General features: G+C 25.9%; 1 protein-coding gene across 1 annotated transcript in view; it reads left to right on the plus strand.

The window, feature by feature from the left end:
• The window catches only part of LOC117171849 (metabotropic glutamate receptor 8-like), a 697914-nt gene that overhangs the window by 429312 nt on the left and 245159 nt on the right, over positions 1-23443 (plus strand). The window contains exon 4 of the mRNA XM_033359484.1: positions 6882-7013. Coding sequence (XP_033215375.1) covers positions 6882-7013 — 132 coding nt within the window. The remainder of the gene's footprint in view (positions 1-6881; positions 7014-23443) is intronic.

The raw sequence follows: 23443 nt of genomic DNA on the forward strand, positions 1-23443 counted from the left end.
AGATTGATCAGCAACCTGGGTCGGAGCAGTGTTGCGGGACGAACGTGTTATTTACTTAAATAGCACGAGAATTCTGGATCAATCTGAAAAATCTCTATCCCTTTCACACACTACTCCTTCCCCCTGCCGAGTGAGTCACGCCTACCTCGAAAGGGAAATGGCTTAATGGTGTAATAATAAGACCAGACCCACCTTTCATCGTGTTTTTCATTTATTATCCCAAATGTTCAACTCGATCTGGTGCTTTGTGTTAAAATATGTTGGGAAATACAAAAAGTGACGGTAAGATAGGAATTTGATAACGTGACCCACTCATTACATGGCCTTAAATGTTTCCTGAGATTCATTTCGTTCCGACTTCCACCTGTAATAGATTTTCATCTTTCTAGGAAAAAAATTAATTTTTTATACAATTTTTAAATAGAATGATATACCTTCTAGAAAAAAAGTATTTCTAAAAAGGAGTGCCTTTCAAAAAGTAGGTGATTTTTCAATTAAAGGAGATGAATTTCAATCAAAAAACTTGATTACTTAACCAAAATAGATTTATTTTCAATAAAATATATTTAATTTCTTCTAAAAATTAAACAGTTAAATATTCTATTACAAATTAATTATAAACAATAAAAACAAATTTTCAACATAATATATAATACTTGATACGTTAACCAAAAACGATTTCAATTTTAGATGAAAAAAATTGGAATGCAACCAAAAGTACAAACTATCGACAAGATAGAGTTTCAGTTTACGAAAAGAAAAATAATTTTGAATCAAAAAGATTAGTTTTGTACGAAAAAATGTGATTTTTTAGCGAAAAAAGATCAATTTAAAATCATAAAATATATTTGAATTTTCCACCAAAAACATAAACTTTTATCCCGAATTAGAATAATGAGATTTTCATTTAAAAAATTAATTTTCAGACAAAATCACACAAGTTTTCGAAACAGAAGTTGAATTTTCAACCTGAAAGATTAATATTTAACTAAATGTATGCAGCTCCAACAAAAAATATGTTTTTAATGAGGTTCTTCAGTTTTCAACCAAGTAGTTGAATTTAAAAAAATTAAACGAATAGTTACATTTTCAATTCAAACAGATAATTTTTCAACAAAAAAGTTGAATAATTATACTTTAAATGAAAAAATGAAATTAAAAAAAAACAGAAATAAATTTTAACAGAAAATTCAAACTTTTAAACAAGCTAATACATTTTTAGCTATGATGATCTATCTTCAACTGAAAAATATATTTTTAACAAAAATGGTCCTCTTTCAACTAAGTATTTGAATTTTCGGCCAGAAAACAAAATGAATTTTCAACCAAGAACACTGATTCGTTACCATAACAGATACATTTTCAACAAAATAAATTAATTTTACAACTAATAGTTGACATTTTAACTAAAAAATATTAATTGGCAATCAAAAATGGAATAGTTAAATTTCGCGTTGAACAATATAAATTTAATACAAAAAAAATAATTTTGAACAAAAAAGTTTCATTTTCAACAAAAAATATTAATTTTCTTCTTAAAAAAAGAGAATTTTAACAAAATACAGGAATTTTCAACCAAGCGCCTACTTAAATTTTCAAACAGCGATATCGAATTTCTACCAAAAATATGAATCTGTAATAAAATACATGCATTTTCGAATTAAACAAAAGTCAGAAAAATAATAGATTTTTTAACGAAGAAATAGAACATTTTAACTAAACATGGAATAGTTCAATTTTCAGGTTAAAAAGTTAAATTTCGAAGTAAAAAAAAGGATTTTTGAATAAAACAGTAAAGTTGTCCACCAATAAGATGAATTTCTAACCAAAAAATTAACTTTTTAACAAAGTACACTTCCCGACAACGACAACATATAGTTAAGTCACGTTTTTTAAAAATGAGTTTCCTGTTTTCATTTTATATCAACTTTTCGTTTCAATCCTGAAAAATTTTATCAGAATAAAAAAAATCTATTTTGTGGTCGACTACGCAAGATATAACAAATATTAAATAAAAAAACGTTTTAACCAGAAAAGATTAGGAAATTTATTTGCAAACATTTTTGCATATAATTCGCAGTTTTCGTTTTATTCGCAAAAATAAACATTAAACATTTTTTAAATAAAACTTTTAGAAAAATGACACATGATACGAGAAAAACATCAGTGTGTGAATCGGACGTAGGAAGGTATCCGGTTAAGATTTCCCTTTTTTTCATCATTTTCAATTTCGGATGTTGCTTTGGAGTTAAATTCGTTGAATAATTATTCAAAAGTTGGCCCACGGAGTTTATAAAGATTTTTTTGTTGCTTTTTAGCTAATTTCCGGTCTGGTATGCTGGTTTAGAGCCAAATTTCAGTCAATTTTGAGAATTTTTGAATTAAAAGGCCTAAATAGTCATGCTTTTGGATAGCAACGCTATGATCTTTATAATGATACAAATTGATGTAAAATGATATATGATTTTCTGTGTGTACAAAAGAACATTTTTGTAACTTTTTTCACTTAACTTTTCACTTTGAAATTAGAAACCATATCTCTTGGAATTTTTATTGTTTATTTATAAAGAAACATATTTCATTCTTCTTTTTATAGAACTTTCAATGAAAAATCGTCTGCTAAAGTACGCTATGGTTACATTAAATCTTTATTTTTACTAAAAAGAATAATTTTCTGTTACGAAAATTTTTCCATTCTCATTCATCCTCCGCTTATCTCGGGAGCAAGTTTTCATTATTATTTGAAACTGAAAAATAAATTTTTAGTTGCTATCCAATGATGATTTTCAAAATCCACGAAATCGGAACCTCCTTATTCTCGAATGATTTACTCGGAATTGGTTAACCACTTTTAAGTTAGCACCTCAATATTTCGAGAGCAAAATTTTGAAAATTGCACTTTTATCGTGATCCGCAACTGAGCCTGTTCCAATTTTAAGTTTCTGTCAGTTTGAGAATATAAACTTCCACATGATGTTTCTCAAAACTAGATAATTTTTTATCTCAATTTTTTTTGCTCCTTTTAACGTTTCGGATAGTCAGAAATTTTTTCTGAAACTAAGACTATCTGTAGGATATAAAACATACGCATAAAAAGGAGCAGTTGTTTTTATGTAGGTACATGGATAAGCTTATATATTTTATGCTGTCATAACATGAAAGTTTAGTGTCAGATACGAGTGTACGTAAAAAAAATCATTTTATTTAACGGTTAACTGAATTCGACTTTCCGATCGTTTCTTTTACGAATACATTCGCACGATTCAGTACTTAATAAAATAACAATGGTGTCCAGTAGAAATTGAAAATGTCACTTTCACGATCAAGGGGATAAATCTTATCTCCATGTTCTTTTCTTTGAATTTGAACTGCCCATAAATTACTCGATAGGAAACTCAGATTTACCTCAAGGGCAAAATACGTTTATGTCGCAGTAGATTAGCCGAGTATTTCTTCATCCTTTATTCGATAAAAGACTTTTTTAGCCATTTTTCTTATCAGTATGGATAGGAAAAAATATGTATTAAATTTTTTTTTTAGAGTTTATTAAGGAATTTTTATTAAACGTAAAAGTGTTCGCTCAAAAAACTAGGTCACACTGCCAGAAAGGTGGGTGGGGCGGATTCTGTGATGATTTTTGAGGTGGAATAGGTGGGCTTGACGCAGAATTTAAAATCACACCTGGACATATAAACGTGATTAAGAATTTTTGGTATTGCTTGAAAACATGAATATTAATGATCTTATTTTACAAGTATAAGATCTAAATACAGACTTTACAACTCATTCCTCATTTTAATGGCTCCTTATTGCTGGTTGCTAATTGCTCCTCATTGCTAATTGCTCATGGTTCATTCTTTATTGCTCATTACTCTAATGCGCATTGTACATTGCTCATTGCTAATTGCTAATTGCTCATTGCTAATCGCTAATTGCTCATTGCACATTGCTCATTGATAATTGCTAATTGCTCATTGCTCTTTGCTCATTACTAATTGCTAATTGCTAATTGCTCATTGATCATTGCTCATTGCTCATTGATCATTGCTTATTGTTCATTGCTCAATGACATTCAACTCATTTTTCATATCAACCTAGATAAAGAAATATATGCATTTAAATACATTTACCATATTCCTTACTTTAGCCATTTTTTGAAAAATCTTTTTTTTTTGTTTTTCATTGATTACGCTTAGATACAAACTGAAATAATTGACCCTAATTAAAAAACCGAACTATTTTCTCTTAAAATTTCATTTTTTTAATGTAGAGGCCCACTATTTGGTTAAATATTGGAATATTTGGTTGAAAATTCTTTCTTTTAGTTACATTTTTTTTGTAAACACTTGACTATTCCATTTTCTGTTCCACTTTCTAATGGAAAATTCTATTTTGTTTGTAGAAAATTCAAGTATTTGGTTGAAAGTTTACTTTTTTGTTCAAAATTTAACAGGTTTCTAGAGATTTGACTTTCTTGTTTTGTAAATTCAAAGATAAGGTTTAAATTTTCCTTCTCTTTTAAATGAAAAATCTTTTCTATTTGAAAGTTTAACTCTTTTGTTGAAAATTCTTTATTTTAGTTTGAAAATTCTTCTCCTTTGGTAGAAATTTTAACTTTGTTGTTCAAAATTTAACTGGTAAGTTCAAACTTAATCTATTTTAGTTGAGGGTTTATTTATTTTATTTAAATTTTTTTTCAGTCTAAATTGTTTTTCATTGAAAATGATGATATTTTTCTTTATTAGGTATTTATTTTTTCTGATTAAATTTAAAGGTTTTTTATATAGTATTGTATATTTGTTCAGCGTAAACATAAATTATTATATTTTTCAGTGAAAACTGTCTCTTTGATAAAAACTTTAACAATTTTGTTGAATAGATTTTTGTTGTTGTTAAAATTGATTTTTTTATCCTGAAAATGTAACAATTCCATTGTTGGCTAAAAGTTAATCTTTTTTAGTAGAAAATGAACTGTTTTCTTTTAAAATTAAATCTTTTGTTAAGAATGTGTATTTCTGGTTTGAAATTGAACTGTTTTGCAAAAAATCCTTGTTTTCAGGTTACAAATTGTACGTTTTAGTTGAAAAATTATTCTATGTTGTTTAGAAATAGATTTCATAACTGGATATTGAACATTTCTATTTTTGGTTAAAATAGAAAGCTTACAGCTTCAAATTCAACTATTTGGTTCAAAATGCACTTTTTTGTTAAAAATTCATGTTTCTAGGTTGAAAATTTAAATGTTTGGTTAAAAGTTCGTTTTTTTGCGGGTTAAAGATTGTATTATTTTTATAGCAAATTTAAATTTTTCGTTTAATTTTTTTTTTGTTCGCTTGAGAATCATAACTAATTAAAAATTTAATTCTTTTGTTAAAAAATTGTATTTAATTAAAAGTTCAATTCGTTTCCTAGAAATTTCATATTTTTTGTTGAAAATGCAACTGTCTGGTTAAAATACAATCTTTTTTGACTAAGAATTCAACTATTTTTTAAATATTTTTTTTGATAAATTCGACTGTTTCAACTTAAAATTAAAATAATTTCTTTGTCGAAGTATCAATTATTATCAAAATTAATATTTTTTATTGGAAATTCCACTACTTGACATTTGAACTTTTGAGTTTGAAATTAACCTACTTTGCTGAAAATTTAACTATTTTGTTAAAAATTTTAATTTTTGTTAAACATTTGTCTTTTTGCGCTTGAAAATTCAACTATTTCCTTAAAATGCAACTGTTTTTAGGGAAAGATGAATATTTTTAGTTGAAAAATTTAACCAGTTGATGGAATATACATCTTTGCAGGCTGAACTACTTCGTTCTAAATGCAACTCTTTGGCTGAAAATTATTTTTTTGATTTTTGTGCATTCTATTTTTTTTTAAATTCCAATATTTTATTAAACGATAATCTTTTTTTCAAAAACTAGATGGCTATTTTAAAAATGTTTTGTTTTCGATAAATATATCTTTCTTTGTTTTTAAAGTTCGTCTTTTTTGGCAACAAAGTTCTTAATACAAAACTGAACTATTCAAAATAAAATCGTTTGTTCCTTTTAAAGATTCGACTATTTGGTTAAAAATCCAACTATTTCTCGTTGATGTTAATTATTCATAGCTTAAAAATCGAACCATTTGGTTGAAATTTCATCCTTTTAGGTTCAAAATTCAACTGTTTGATCAAAATCTTGTCTATTTTTTTAAAAGTTCAACATTTTTGTTGTATACGTTGGGTGTAAATGTAATTTTATCTTCAGTTAACAATTATTATATACTGAAATATTATAAAATAAGTTTTGTTAAAAACTTAAAATATTTTAAATCGAAATTCTAGGCCTTTCAAATTAAATTAAATAAAGTACCTATACCCTAATTTCATTTGAGAGTTTATTCCTCTATTTTCTTGAACAGTCACCCTATATTTTTTGGGCTCTGAAGTCTGATAAAATATTACATTTTCGTGTTTTATTTTAGGTTTTTTATCAAATTTAATTTGAAGAATGCAATTTAAGTCGAAAAGGGGAGGGGACGTTCTTATTTGTAAAAGGGAAATGGAGGGCGGAAAAAGTTTGTAAAATAGCCTGACGTAGTTTTTGAATGTCACAAAAAATGTTTTACAAAGTTATAATTTTTTTCTTGAAGAAAGTTGTTTTCTTTAGGATTTTTTCTAGCAAAATTGCAGTGTTGGATTTCTCGGAATGATTTCCTGGTTTCGCAATGAAAAAATATATAACATTAAAAAAAAAATTATAAGAAGTTAGTTTCTCGTTTTAATTAGTGTAATTTTATTAGTCTTCTATTTTTTGAAAAGTTTTCAATCAGCAAATTGAATGTGGTCTATATTTCGCCATTTGTTAATGAAATAATGTTCTCTTTTTCACTAGGACATATCGGAGTACAAATGTGAGAGTGGAAAATCTCCCCTTTATGTTCCACACAAGCCAGTGACTGGAGTAATTGGCGCTTCATTCAGTGGAGTTTCCATTATGGTGGCCAATATCCTCAGGCTATTTAAGGTATGTTTTCATAATTTTTTGTTCAATTCACGGATAATTAAATTGATAACATCAGCGAATATAACAATTTATTTAAGTAAAAAATCACTTAAATCAGTTTTTCAGATTTCGTTTCACTAAAGCTTCCAGATTTTGTTGTATAATCTTTTGAAAAATTTCTAAATCACTTAAAACTTTAGAAAATTCTTGTCAAAAGAATTCTTGGAAATTTCTTAATTGTTTCAATAATACACTAAAATCCATTGAAATCTTCTTAAATGATAAAAATCTATTGAGAAATCCTAGGAATATTTTTAAGTAGCTTAAAATATTTCAAATACCTTGAAATTATTTATGGCTCTTGAAAATTCTTAGAAATTTTTAAAAATGATCTTAAATCTTAAAAATTATTTAAAATCTCATCATATATTTCAATCTATTTAAAATTTTAGAAATATTTAAAAATATTCTAGAATATTTTAAATCCCTTGAAATTTTTTGAAATGATTTGAAATCTGTCTAAATTATTGAAATATATTAATAATTTTTCAGAATCTTATTTAATATCCAAAAATATTTCAAATTTTTTTTAAAAACTTTCAAATTCCTTAGAATTTTTTCTAAACTTCCATAAAATAATTTAAATATTTTTAAATCTTCTTTATTTTTTTTTATTTCGTAAAAACTTTTAAAGCTCTTAAAAGATCCTTGAAAATTTTAAAAATGCTATAAAATCTTACAAACTATTTAAAATTCCATTAATTCATTGAAATCTGCTCAAAATTGCAGAAAAATTTTGAAAATATTTTAAATCTTTTGAAATAATTTGAAATGCTTAAAGATGCCTTCAAATTATTGAAATGCATTGCAAATTCTAGGTGCGTTCCGCTAGCACCTCCACAATGGAATTTGAATATTTTCCTTATGCCATAACTTTGGGATTTTTTAAAACTTTTTTGGAGCACCGATGCCGAATTTTGGGCTCTTTTAGTTTTCTAAAAAACCGAATTTTGGATGGTGGTGCTGGCCATCGGCACCTCCACTACAGAAATTTAAAAGAATAAAAAAATCAACCATGCTAGAATTTTGGTCCTTTTTAGGCACTTAAACCCTGCAAAAATTAATTTTGAGAACGCTACCCCTATCTTTTCAAAGCGACCCTTAAAGTAAAATATGCCCAAATGAAGCCCAAAATTTTGATATGCTGACTTTTCGTTCAAGTGGATATTTGAGTTTAAGGGTAGTTTTTCGGAGATAGAGGTTGTTTATTATAAATTAATTTTTGCATATTTGAAGAGCCCAAAAAGACGAATATTCTGGCGATGCATATGCTTACATTTAGTTTGAGTGCATATTTTATTTTAAGAGTCGTTTATAAAAGATAGGGGTTGTTTTTTCAAAATTAATTTTTTCAGTTTTTAAGAGCCCAAAAAAAGCCCAAAATTCTAGCGCGGTTGATTTTTAAATTTTTTAAATTTTCTGTAGTGGAGGTGCTGGCGACTAGCACTTCACCCAAAAGTCAGATTTGTAAGAAAACTAGAAAATCCCAAAAATTGTCATTATTTCAAAGAAAAATAAAAAAGCCCTCAATTATAGCATAAAGAAAATATTCAAATTCCGTTGTGTAGGTGCTAGCAGAACGCACCTGAAAATTCTGAAGAATCTTGCGAATAGTCCGAAAATATTTCAAATTTTTCAAATCCCTTGAAACTTCCATGAAATTTTTATAAATACAGTAAAATCCTTTAAATTTTGTAATAGTCCCTCAAATTATTAAAATTTAGGACAAATTTCTTGGAATGTTTAAAAATACCTTAAAATATTTCAAATCCCTGGAAACTTTTCAAAGCTCTTTAAAATTCCTTGAAATTTTTAGAAGTACCGTAATTTTCTTATATCATTTGACATACCCGCAAATTATTAGAATCTATTGTAATTTCTCTGAAATTTTTAAAGATATCCCAAACTTAATTATCACTTGCGCTTCCTTAAAATCCTTGAAAACTATTCAAAATTCCTTAGAATTTTTTTAAATACCTTTAAGTATTTAGCATCTTTTGACATCTTTTGAAATCACTTCAGCGGAATTAAAAAAAAAGTTGTATTTTTTAAATCCCTTTAAATTATTAAAATACATTAAAAATTATTCGGAATCTCTAAAAATATGTTAAATCCTGAAATCCTAAAATCCTGAATCTATGAAATTTTAACAGTTAATATTTCACGATCTTGTTATTTTCTAAGTGTTGAGTTTAAACTACTTTAGATATCAAAATATTGACTGCTGAGTCATGGATTTTTAAAAAATGTTAAAAGTCAAAAAATTTCTGCAAAAAACACTTCAAGTAACTTTTTGAAATGCAAAGGTCACTTTGGTCCCATTTCACTTAATAAATTAACACACGGGTTGACCACCATTAAAATAAGGTCCATGCCTTTTTTCGAATTTCTTGAATTATTTTGAATTATTTTAGGGATTCAAAGCATTTTAAGTAATTAATGTTATTTGAAAAGATAACAACAATTTTTTAACAGTTTGCAATGATTTAAAGGGATTGAAAATTATTTGAAAGACTTCGAGGTGTTTTCAAAAAATTTCAGTAAGTTTAAGTAATTTAAAAGATTGTAAAGGATTCAAAATATTTTTGGGTTTTGCAAAAGATTTCAAAGAATTTTAACTTTAAGGTAACTTGAAAAAAGAAACAGTAACTTCAAGGGATTCCAAAAGAATTGAAAGATTTTAGGGTATTTTGAAAAATTCCAAGAAAAATTCAGAAGATTTCGGAAAATGTCGAAGGATTTGGAATTTTTTGGAAATTTAAAAATATGCTGAAGAATTTTTAACATATTTCAACAATTTGAAGGGATTTTCAAGGATTTTATGCTATTTTTAAATCATCCAAGGAATTTTCCAAAAGCTCTAAAAAAGTTCAAAAAAATTTCCAAAGATTCCAAGAGAATTCAACACATTTCGAATATTGGAGGAAAATTTAAAAGTTTGTAAAAATTTCAAATAGATTTCAATCTTTTGCAGGACTTTCAAGAATTTCCAAGTATTTTTTAAGAATCCGAATAATTTTCTAAAGATTTTAATAATTTTAAGGTATTTCAAAGAATTTGAGAAGACTTCTAATTATTTCAAGGCATTCCAATATTTAAGGCTAGTTTAAAACATTTCTACAATTAGAAACAGATTTCAGTAATTTGAAGGAATTCCAGAGTATTCTAGGGTATTTATAAACTATCGAAAAAATTTTCAAGTGCTGTTCAAAGTTTTAAAGGTATGTAAAGAGGTATCTGAAGATTTTTAAAGATTTCAAAGGATCTGAAAAATTTTATATGATATATTCATATAACATCATTATAATTATATTATAATTATATGATATTATTTTATTTTAAGGAGGTTTATGAACTTTTAAACAGATTGCAATCATTTGAAGGGAGTTCAAAGATTTTAAAATTTTTTAGAACATTTACGAAAATTCAAAGACAATTTTCAAGAATTTCAAAAAGCCTCAAATGTTTTGACATATTTTAGGGTATTTTAAAAGATACTGAAGACTTGTTAAAAGATTTTCATCATTTGAAAGAATTTCAAAGGATTTTTTTAGTCTTTTAAAATAACTCATGAATTTTTATGAGCTTTCAAGAGTTTTAAGAATTTTTTTACAAAAATTTAACATTTCAAGGGATTATAAAGAATTTAAGAAATTTCTTAAATTTTAAGGAGTCTTATGTCTAATAATAGTAATAGTCTAAAAAGAAGTAATAGTCTACTTCAACATGCTCGAAAACAAAACTATTTTTTTCTGAGATTGTTAAAAATTACATTGATGTAGGGCTTGTTAGACTTAATGAATACACGCTTGAAATAGATAGAACTTTTTTTATTTTTTATTTTATGCACTTTTTATACATAAAAACATCAGTCAAAGGCAACTCCTTGAATAAAATTATACAGTTTTAGATTCAGTATGAATCCAACAACCAGCTGAACTAAGATTTCTGGTACACATGCAAAAATAACAAAATTACGGCGAAAAAACAAACGAAAAACGAAAAAAGTTGGTTTAGCGTCACATTTTTTTGCGAAAAACTGTAGTTAAAATAAGTTTTTAAAAAATAATCCTAGTTAAACCGGTTACTGAACTCCTAATAAATCTAAAAGTTTTAAACTTTTTGCTTTAGACCGCTCATTCTCGAGATTTTTACAACCGCCGGACCTACCTAATTTTTGAGGAGTTGACTTTGACTGACGTTTTTATGGATAAAAAAGTGCATCAAATGAATAGAGAAAATTTTTAAATGTATTTCAAGAGTGTATTTATTAAGCCGAAAAAACCATACAAAATATCTTAAATATGTTATGGTATTTTATAAGATTCCAAGGCTTTTTGAATATATTTCAATAGCTTCAAGGGATTTCAATGGAATTTAAAGATCGTAGGGTATTAAAAAAAATTCCAAAAAATTTTAAAAAGATTTTAGGTTATCATATTAAAAAACACGGAAGATTTACGTTATTTTGAAAGATTTTAAAGGATTAAAAATATTTTCGGATATTTTTGTAGGTTTTAAAGTTTTTTTCAAAAGATTTTAATAATTTGAAAGGATTTGAAAGAATTAAATAAATTATATGGTACTTTAAAAGATTTCATTCATTTTAAACAGATTTCAATAACTTCAAAGGATTTCAAAGTATTTAAAAGATTTTAGGGTATTTGAAAAAATTTCAAGAATAATTCAAAGCCTTTAAAAGATTTAAATCTATTTTCCAATCTGAAAAAAATGAATTAACTTGAATTTTCTTATAAGTTTATCATCAATTTTTTTTAATTCAAAGGAACAGTATTTACTTTTTTCTTTTGCAATGTAAATTAGACAAATCAAAAACTTGAAAATTGAATTTAGGAATTAATTTATTCCATTTATAAAAGATTCCATTTTCAAAATATTACAAAATTATCACCTTGGTCTTCAAACATTATTGGCCAGGGAAAATGAAAAATTAATCAAAGCAAGATCAGTGAATTTTCAAAATAAAATTTTGATTCCAGTCTGTCTGATATTTATATATAAAGGTGAATTTATAATAAAGGTGAAATACATTTATTTAATAAAAGAATCAAATGATCTCTGAAGCATATTGAATGTATTCCGATACGAGTTCACGGAACCGAAAGTGAGGATAGAAACGTTAAGATCCGCCCTATAGATCTGGAACTGAGCCAGATGTGTCACCTGGTAAATTCGTGGCTACAATAATTTGTCGAATTATAGGTTTTCTTATTTCATCCCCTAATTTCTCGCAAAGGAAACTTGTGATAAAAAAACGTTTATACCTCAGATTTGAAACCATTTTCTAGATAACTAGATCCCATTGCATTCTTGAATAAAAACAAATCTCATCCAGGCGTATGTAACAGGGATTATTCGAAAAATAGGCATTCTTATTGAAAATGAGCTTATTGTATACAAAATTCATGAAAAAGCATATGCACATTGAGGTGAAAGAATTTTGCCCAGAAATAAATTTTGCATGAAATAATTTTTAAAAAATTCAGCATTTTTGCAAAAAATTAAAAATTCTGTATGAAACGTTAAACCCAAAATTCTCAGTCAATTTTCTTGGGATTGGCTTACTTTTTTATATTCACCTTTATTTACCTGTATTCCATAACTAAGTATCTGAGGAGCATATTTTAATTTTTTTTCAACTAAAATTTGATTTTTTTATCGCAATCCGCAGCCGAGACTGCTAGGTATCATTGAACGTTAATAACTTTTTTTAATCAAACTTTTTCGCCTTAAGTAAGCAAAACTTCAGCTCTGGAGTGGACTTTTGTTTCATCTGTAAATAGCGACCTTGTCTTGATTTTACAATAAGTTCTTTCGCTCTTTTGAAAAATTAACATTTTGTCCGTTATTTATTTCAGTATGCCACGCTTCATTTTTAACTCCAAAGTCCCAATTTTTACAACCAACTTTCTCTGAAAAATAATTAAATATCGTTTACTTAAAAGTACATTACTAGGAACGAGAAAGAAAATTTTTCAGTGTACAGATTTTGATCTTTTTTGGTAGGAAAAATACAGATGAACAGATAGGGTTTAAATCGATGACCTACATTAAAGCGATATTTCGAATACGTAATCTCCTGCCTTTGCATCTAAAAACGTATGTGATTGAGTAGTCGATTTAATCTTATCATTAATGGGTCACCGAATTCTCTTCTATAGGTTTTTTTCCTTCGTGAACAAAAAAATGTGACTAACAGAGTTAATCCCAATTGATTAATTTGATGCCAAAATTGGATCAAAGTTACATACAGCGCTTTAAATTTGATTTATTAGATTAATGAAACGCTTTTTGACTGATTTTTACTTTTTTATTTTTTAGTTAAAAATAAAAATTTTTTGATGCAATTTTATCTTTTTTAGTTAAAAATTCCACTCTTCGATTGAAAAATCGTCTTGTTTAGTTTGACTTAACTACTTGGCTGTAAGATGAATTAATTTTTATCCGGTCGCCATTAACACTTCCGGATGCATTAATTAGGTTCCCGAGATTTTTTTTTCAAAAGGTCAAAAAACGCACCTGCTCACAAATATCTTGGGTTGGTTTTTGAAATTTGGTTCAATTTTTGTTTAAACAATTTTTGTAAAAAAAAATTGCCATATTTGCAGTGTTACCACAAAATCAATTGCTCAGAAGAATTCAAAACTTGTACACTGTCCATATTTACTATATTCTTTCTTAAATTTTTGTTAAAAAGTTGCTATTTTTAAGAGGAAATCGGTTAGGCTCTTCATTTTTAAATAAACAATTATCCAGAACAACCAGTCTCATAATATTACCTAACATTGTTGCGAAACCTTTATCTAGCACTGATAACGTAATTTTTTGTTTAAAATCTCTTTTGCTGAATTGTTTATAACAACTGATATAAATAATGCCCCTCAATAAACAGGACTGACTTAAGTTTTTATTAGCAATCCTAGGCACATGATTAAACTTGTCAATCTCATGATATTTTCTCCTATGATAAGCTATTATTTATTCATGACCTTATAAACAATGTATTTTTTCTAAGCATGCGCTCCCCTAAAAGCCACTATTTTCAAATTATCAGCGATTACCTTTCTTTATATCCTTAATTTCACCGTAAACAATATAATTATCTTGGGTAGGATTTTCGATACCTGGACATCATTGTTTATAACTATTGTTATTGACAAAAACGTTCAATTAGGAAAATATATTTGTTCTTAATGTTTTTTATTAATCTATAGCACAAAATAAAACTTCACTCTCGTGATATTTTCTCGTAAGTTGAGCCATTATTTATTCACGGCCTTATAAACAATGTATTTTTTATAAAAATACGCTCCCCTGATACCACAATCGCTAATAACTTGAAAATTGTGGCTCTCAAGTATGCGTATATCTATGAAAAATACATTGTTTGTAAGGCCGTTACTAAATAATGGCTCGTCGTACAAGAAAATATCACTCAAGTGAAAAGTTTCATTTTGTACCATAGATTATTTCAAAAATTACAAAAAAATTGATTTTCTTCATTAGGCGTTTTTTTAATAAAAATAGTTATCGACAAAAAGGTGCAGGAACCGAAAATTTTATCCAAGATAATTATATTTCTTACTATAAAATTAACGATATAAAAAAGGATATCCCTAATAACTCGAAAATTTTACTTCTTAGGGGAGCGTATGTTTATAAAAAATACATTCTTTATAAAGCCGTAAATAATTAATGGCTCGTCTTACAAGAAAATATTACGAAAGTGAAAAGTTTAATCATGAGTTCAAGATTATTTTTAAAAAGTTGAGTCAATTCTGGTTATTAAGGGTTATAATTTATATCGATTGTTATAAATAATTAAGCAAGAGAAATCATGAAAAAAATGTTATTAATACTAAATAAAGGTTTCGCAACAATTTAAAGAAATATTATGACACGGGTCCATTTGGACAATAGTTTAATAATAAACGAAGAGTCTAAATGATTTCCTCTTTAAAATAGCAACTTTTTGACAACAATTTAAAGAAGTAAGTTTTTATTCGATCAGTTTTTAATTTTTTTCAGCTATTGATTTTGTTCAAACACTGTGCAAATATACAAATTTGGTTACAAAATTACTTGTTTATAATGCTGTACTTAGCGAACGGTTGGTCGTGTGAAAAAGTGCAAGACACAAAAAAGTTTTATTTATGCTCCGCTATGCTACAAATTATTGTATACGTTTATTTTTTATGAAGAAATAATGAAATTATTTTAAAAAATTGTTTTAACAAAACTAGACTCAGATTTTGAAAATCTATCCAAAATATTCTTAATCAGCGGTCTTTTTTTGACCTTTTAAAAAGAGTAATCTCGGATTCCTATAAGTGCATACAAAAGTGTTAGTGGCGACTTCGACTATTTGGTAAAATTTTTTTTATTTGATGTTGTGAAAAATTCAAAATTTCAATGTTAAAATTCATCTTTTGGTTAAAAATTTATCTATCTTGTTGAAAGTTCGCTTTCTCTATAAAAAGCTAAATTTTCTAAAATGAAAACGTAACTGTTCCATTTTTTTAAAAAAATTTATCTTTTCACTGGAAAATTCAACTATTTGTTTAAAAGCTTAAATATTCGTTGAAAAATGTTTCCTAAAACATAAATTTAAATCTTTTTAGTTGAAAATCGAACTCTCTAGTATAAATATTTGAATTTTCCACTAAAAAAGATAAAATGGAACAGCTACATCGTCATTTAAAAAAAATTAATAAAAAAAGCTTACTTTTAATTCAATAGTTACAATGTCCACTTAATATATGAATTTGATAACTAAAATTATAAACAATCTTTAAGAAAAAAAAACATTTTCATCAGAAAAGTTTAATTTTTAACAAAGTAGTGGAATTTTCAACCAAAAAATTAATTCTTAACGAAAAATATAATAGCTGATGTATCAACAAAAAAAAGATTTTAATTTAAAAAAATATATATATTTTTTTAATTAAAATCTTTTTCTTCTTGACACATCAGCTATTATATTTTTCGTTTTTTTATTAATTTTTTAAAATGAAGATGTAACTGTTCCATTTTTGGTTCCAATTTTATCTTTTTTTAGTGGGAAATTTAAATAATTGGTTTTCCATCTTTCTTGACTGAAAAATCTTTCTTGGTTGAAAATTCATCTTTTTGGCTTGAAAATTAGTGTTTTTTGTTAAAAATTTAAACTTCTTTGTTACAAATTTGTTTTTTGCTTGTATGGGAATTCATTTTACCTTAAAATATAACTATTTCATTTCTGACTTAAAACTGATCTCCTTTAGTCAAAATTGTACATGTTTTGGTAGGAAATTAATTTTTTTGTTTGAGAATTGAACATTTTTATCAAACATCCTTGTTTCACATTAGTTTGTTTTGCTGAAATTTAATTTTTTAAATATCATATAAAACTATTCCATTTTTGGTTAAAACTTTATATTTCAAGTGGGACATTCAACTATTTGGTTTTCTAGCTTTGTTGACTGAAAAATCTTTCTTGGTTGAATATTCGTCTTTTTGGATTGAAAATTAATTTCTTTTATCAATAATTGAACTGTCTTTTAAAAATGTCTTTTTTAATTGTATAAAAATAAATGTTGTATCTTAAAATTTAACTATTCCATTCCGAATTTAAAATTATATATCAATAGAAAAAATTTTTTTCGGTTTTAAAATTGAACTCTTTTATTTAAAATTCATTTTGTTAAAGATATTTTTTTGTTTTATTGAAAATTAGTTGCTAAAAATCCTATATTTTCTTGAAAATTCAACGTTTTCGAAAACATTTTTTCTCAGCACTTGCAAATTTTTAATTTGCCAGGCGTGGAAATTGAAACTCGGCAAAGCTAAATTAACACTTTCAGAAAGAAAAAAATATTTAAAGTTCATTTTTCAAACGTACATAAACTTTAAAAAAATTTGTATGCTGATCTTAAAAGTTCGATTTCTAGTAAATCACAAGGTAAAAACATAAATTTATAAATCTATAGAGTGTTTCAGCATAATAAAGAAAAATTAAAATGTTTTCACTCATCCTCAAATTAAAATTTCTTCAAAAAAATCCTTTGTTTTAAAAATATTATTAAATTGATTTGATCTACAGTTGATTATCCTAATGTTATACAACGGTTTGATATCCCAGAGTTTACTATTATATAGTCTACCGCATTTCCTAAGTTACAATAGCAACAAGTTCCAAATTGGGTGTTAAAACCAAAATTTGTGAATGGAGAAATGGAGTCCTCATGGTCCAGCAATTTTAATTCCGTAGCTTGAGAATGTAGGTTAGTGGATGAAAGAAAAATTTAATTAGGCATGGAATTCTCGGAAGGAGCAATTGTGTCTAACTACCATGCATATTATTCAATTGAATGCAATCAAATAAAAAGGTTTATTTTGGACTGAAAATTACTTCCAGCATTTTAAACTTAACTCTTGTAACTAGAAATGTATATTTTTCAAGTTCGGTAGATATTGAAATTAAAACTCAAACTTTTAAAATAAAATAATTTTAACATTTGAAATTTATACGAGCCCGTTAAAAACTATTTTGCTTTAAAATAAAAATTAATTTTCTTATCTGGAAATTTAACTATTCTATTTTTAGCTCCAAATTTTTTTTTGAATGAATACTTTTCCAATATTGGTTGGAAATTTTTCCTTTTTAGGTAGAAATTCAAAACGTTTGTTGTTAATTTATGTAGTATTTTGTTTTGTCTTTTTTTAAGAAAATAAATCTTTATTCATTTGAAATGATAAATTTAAAAACTAAATTTTACTAGTTGAAGATCCATCTGTTTGTCTGGAAGCTTTACTGTTATGTTAAAAATTCGTTTTTCTTTAGGTATAAAATAAATTTTTTCAACTGCAATTTTGAATATTCGAGGTTTTGTAACATATTAATCTATTTTTGTTGAAATTAAACTATTCTCAATCATTCAACTGCTTTGGTGAAAATACGTCTTTCTGGGTTAAAAATTTCATTATTTTCGTAGAAAAAACAATTATTTAATTGAAATTCTATTCGATTGAAGATTGAACTATTTTGAGAAAAATTTTGTTTTTCTTTTAGTTATAAATTAATTTTCCTTAATAAAAATGTAACCATTCCATTTTTAGTCGCAAATTTACTGTTTTAGTTGAAAATTCGACTATAAAATTCTGAACTAAGAATTCATTTTGTTTTGTTTAGAAAATTCAAGTGACTGAGTGAAAGCTGAACTACTTTGTTGAATATTCATTTTATTTATTGAATATTGAAATATACAGCTGAAAATCTATTTTTTTTCATTAAAAATTATTTTTTGAAAAGAAAATTCAACTATTCCATTATTGGTTGAATAATTATCATTTTCAGTTAAACATTTGAGAATTTAGTTGAAAACTTACGCAATTTTACTGCCCATTTTTTCTGTGTTTTTTTAAATTAATCATCTAGATTGCAATTTTAACTACTCTGTTGAAAGTTGAAATACCTTGGTAAACATTTATTTTATCAGTTTATAATCCTTTATTTTGTTACAATTTTTCGAAAATTTGTTTGTGTTCGGATAGGAAATTATTCTGTTTTAGTGGAAATGCCATCTTTTTTGGATAAATATGCAACTGGTTAGTTGAGAATTATTTTTTTTGCTAAAATTTAAATTATTTTGTTAAAAACTGATCTGTTTTGGTAAAATTCTACTTAAAATTTTGTTTTAATCAAAAATTTTAATATTTTTTCGAAATTTTAACTCTTTTATTAGAAATTTATTTTTTCGGTTGATGATTCATGATATTTTGTTAAAAATTGAAATATTTTGGTAAAACATTGATTTTATCAGGTGAAAGTTGAGCTATTCTATTTTCGGTTTGAAATTTACCTTTTTTAGTTGAAGATTCAAATCATTTATTAAAATTATTATTTTTTTGTTTCATTGGACTATTCTCTATATAAAATAAAAATAGGATTTCTTTGAAAAATTAAATGTTACATTTTGTGTTCAGAATTCAGCTTATTTGTTAAACTTGACTATTTTTTATTTCAAATAAAAATGTTTTTTGTTTAAAATGACTATTTTATTTTTCGTGAAGATTTAATTTTCTTTGATTAAAAATTCCACTACTTAGTTGAATGTTGAACTTCTTTCTTAAATATGTATTTTTGTCAAAGATTCGTAATTTTGCTTTAAATTCTACTATTTTTTTAGCAAAATAATTAATTTATTAAAAGTCGATTATTTTCTTAAAATTTAATCTTGTTTGGTCAAAAATTCAACTGTTGTGTTAAAAATTTATTTTTTTCGATTGAAAATTCAACCGTTTTCTTAAAAGTTGGTCTTTTTGAGTTGAAGATTAAACTGTTTGCTTGTGAATGAAACTGTTTGGTTAGTATTTTTTTAAATTCAATATTTGGTGAGAAAGGTATCTCCTTAGATTGAAAATGTTGACTGTTCTATTTTGGTTCAGGATTCATCATATTTTGTTGGAAATTCGTGTATTTTTGTCATTCATTAATGTTCTGAACTAAAAAGTTATCTATTATATTTTTGGGGGAAAATGTGTGTTTTTCAGTTGAAGGTTTAACTACTTGTATGCACATTCTTCTTTTTTATTTGAATTTAACAGTCCTGTATTTAAAATTATAATCTGTTTCGTAAGAAAAATTAACAAATACATTTTGCGTTGAGAACTCATCTTTTTTGTTACATTTTTCTTTTTTTGATTTGAAATAGAAATTTTTTTTCGTTTGTTAAAATATCGACTGTTTTATTTTTCGTTGAGATTTAATCTCCTTTAAATGAAAATTGAAAAACTTAGTTGAAAGTTGTAATCTTGGTTAAAAAAATTCACATTTTTCTTTAAAAATTCATAATTTTAGTTAAAATTCAATTCTTTTTTTTAAGAACTTTATCATTTTTTTTTTAATTGAAGACTTTTATTAAAAAATCTGCTTATTGTTAAAAAATTTCAGATTTAATCAAAGTTTTCCATAGTCTGTTCAAAATTTCTCATTGTAGGTTAAAAAAGCAACTATATTTAAATCATTAATGTTTTTGAGTTTAAGTTTCAACTATTTGGTTATAAAAGCGAGTAATTGGTTAAGAATTCTTTGTTGAATTTAAACACTTTTTTGAACATTTAAAGATTTTGTAAAAAGTAAAATTTTGTAACGAAAATTCAACTTCGTCGTTGAAAATTTATCTTTTTGGATAGGAAATATGTGGTTTTGGATTGAAAGTTTATCTTTTTCTCCTCGAAAACTCAACTGTTTTGTTAAAAATTTGTCCTTTTAGATTGAAAATTCAACCTTCTGCGTAAAAGTTCGTTTTTTTGAGTTGAAAATTAGGCTGCTTGTTTGCAAATACAACTACTTGGTTAATCATTTTTTTCAATTCAATATTTGGCGGGACTTTTATCTCTTTAGATTGCAAATTTTAACTGTCCTATCAAAAATTTAACTATTTTGTTTAAAATTAATATTTTTTTTGTTAAAAATTCAACTGCTTGTTAAAAAATGTAACTCTCTTGTTATAACCTATTTTTTTGGTTCAGGATTTATCATACTTCGTGCAAATCTCGTGTATTCTTGCTAGAAATTAATTTTCTTAACTGAAAATTTATCTATTCTATTTTTGGTGGAAAAGTGATATTTTTCATTTGAAGATACAAATATTTGTTTTATTTTTTTTTTATTTTTGAATTTAACAGTTTTTTAGTTTCAGTTTCAGCTGAAAATTCAATTGTTTTGTTCAGAACTTCATTATTTTGTTCAAAATTGAACAATATTATTGAAATTTCTGCTTATTCGTCCGAAATTTCAATGATTAATTTGAAATTCGACATTTTGGATTGAAAATTCGTTTTTCTAGTTTTTTAACCATTTGGTTAAAAATTTGTCTACTTTGCACGAAAATACAGCTATTTGGTCATAGATTCAACTGTTTCATCCAAAATTAATGTTCATGTTTCATGAAAATTCAACTATTTGGTTAAAAAAATCATCAAACTTTGTTAGAATTTTAGAATGTTTTACAGTTAGAACGTAAACATTTTATATTTTTTTGGTCGGAAATTAATGTTTTTTTTTTAAACTCTATTTTCGTGAAAAATCACTCTTTCTTTCCTAGTTTGAGAGCTAGAATTTTAGACAGTGAAGTCTGTTAAAATATTCTGTGAATTTTAGGCATTTACGAATTGAAATACAGAAAAAGTTTTGAATTAAAAATTCCTCTAATTTGACTTAAAAGGCCCCTAATTAAAAAAAAACAAACACAAAGAAAACTTCTTGGTTTTAAAAAATTTCGCGAAATATTGTTTCGTTTATAAGTTTCTTATCGATCCTCGAGTATAGATCAACATTTATGCTGTCTGTTCAAGAATTCTCAGATTAAACTTTATATCTCGTATTTATTTTTCCTGGGCGAAATTCCAACATCCCATTGGATGATTTTCGCCGAGTTTTGCTTCGTTTACTTTTCCGGAATATCGCTTATTGCACTTTCCTGTCCCGTTTTGTCCATTCTGTTTTCACTAGCGTTGGAAAGTTTCTTGTGCTTGGGATCCAAGTATTACTACCAGCATGCAGCAGGAGCTCAAGTACTATCGAAAGCGAGACCTTGTTTTTCTTTTTGAAACTCGAGTGCCTCTGACGATACTTGATACACTCGAGAACTTCTCATTAAGCACCAAAATTATTATCTTCCTTAAAAAGCTTTTTGTTGTTGTTAAAGGTATTGAAAGGATCAAAACAACATGTTGAAATTATAAAAAGATTTTATTTGTGCAATATCATATTCTGGATCAGGCGAAGACAGAGAAACTTTTTTGTTTGAAACGAGACTATTATTTGCGTGCGCAAGCTCGCCCTTATATTTTAATTTATTTTTATCGTTAAGCCAATTTTCGGATCACTATTTATTTGTTAAGAAACGTTTACGACTTAACTTTTCGCTGAATTATAATGTATTCAGTGAATCCATGTAAAGCAGAGTTTACTATTGCTATTAGTAATATTAAAGCCCGTGATATTATGCCAAAATTTTATGCCAAAATATTAATTTAGTATTATAAAAAAATTTTTTGTTGAATTACATTTGTACAGAATCATTAAAAAATTAATACAGCAAACTCTCGCTTTCAGTCACCCCGTTCTCGGTCTTCCTAGAACTGCCGGCTCCTTCGAGAGTTTGGTATACCTATCAACTAAAAAACCACATTCTGATCCGAATCTCAGTTTTAAATATGAAAATAAATGGAATGCTAAAATAAATGTAAATGTTTCCTATAACGGCGTGTTAAAATACATTTCTGAACAATTAAAACATACGCACACATAATTTTAAAAACTAAATTTAAATACTCATTTTACTCCCAGGTATATAAATCAGTGCATCAGAAAAAATCGCTTAATCATTAAAATATTATTTATAATTTTTAAAAATAATATTCGATCCGATACTCAGTTAAAATAATAAAAATCATTCAACATATGCTTTTATTGAAAAGTTTGATTAATTCGGAAAAGCAACAGCCTACTGCAATACACCCCTAAATAATTAAAATATATTCACATGTAATTTTGAAAATTTAATTCAGATACATGCCTTTCGTGTATTCTTTCGTCGTTATCTCAGCGATAGATTAGGTTCCACTTTTTCACGCCTGAGGGAAGTTAATTATGAGAACATTAACATCGGTAAATTAAAGCCTAAAATCCCCTCTTTAAAAAGGGGACCCGTTCGAAACTTCCGTTTCGTGTCGTTTAAAAAAAAAGTGCCTTTTGTTTCCTTTTCGTTAAATTTCGACAGATTGGAATAAAATTAAAAACGAAATTGTAATAACATCATATTTTACCCGTCTGTTACTTCACATTTATATAAGATCCCCAAGAATAGGATTCAATTGTTTTTTACAATTACGCACAATTAAGAACCTTCTTTACAATTTCGGAATTTTTAATAACGTAACCTAAATCTATTGAATATTGTTACGATTTTGTATCACAGAAATAGAATTAGAATCACTGATTTAAAACTAATTCCCGAAATCATAAGTTTTAATAGAATTAATGAATCAGTTCACAACATAAAAAGCATTCAAAAATAATTTTTATTTACTCATTCTAGTAATTTTTACAATATATTTTCTTTGAATTTGAAATTAAATTTCTATATATTTAGTTTATTAATAACCTTTAAAACTAATTTCCAAAAATTGAAATTATTTATCAATAATTTTCAAAATTGAATTCAGATATGTACTCGTTGCATTTGACAAGCATCAGGAAAATTATATAATTATAATAGAGGTATTCTATAGAACAAATAAACCTTTATTCTAAAATTAATTAAATTTTTTAAAACATAAAAAGCCTCAAGCAATTATTTTTATTTAAAAAATCAAATTATTTT

Source organism: Belonocnema kinseyi, chromosome 4 (genome assembly GCF_010883055.1).
Source record: "Belonocnema kinseyi isolate 2016_QV_RU_SX_M_011 chromosome 4, B_treatae_v1, whole genome shotgun sequence".
Classification (NCBI taxonomy): domain Eukaryota; kingdom Metazoa; phylum Arthropoda; class Insecta; order Hymenoptera; family Cynipidae; genus Belonocnema; species Belonocnema kinseyi.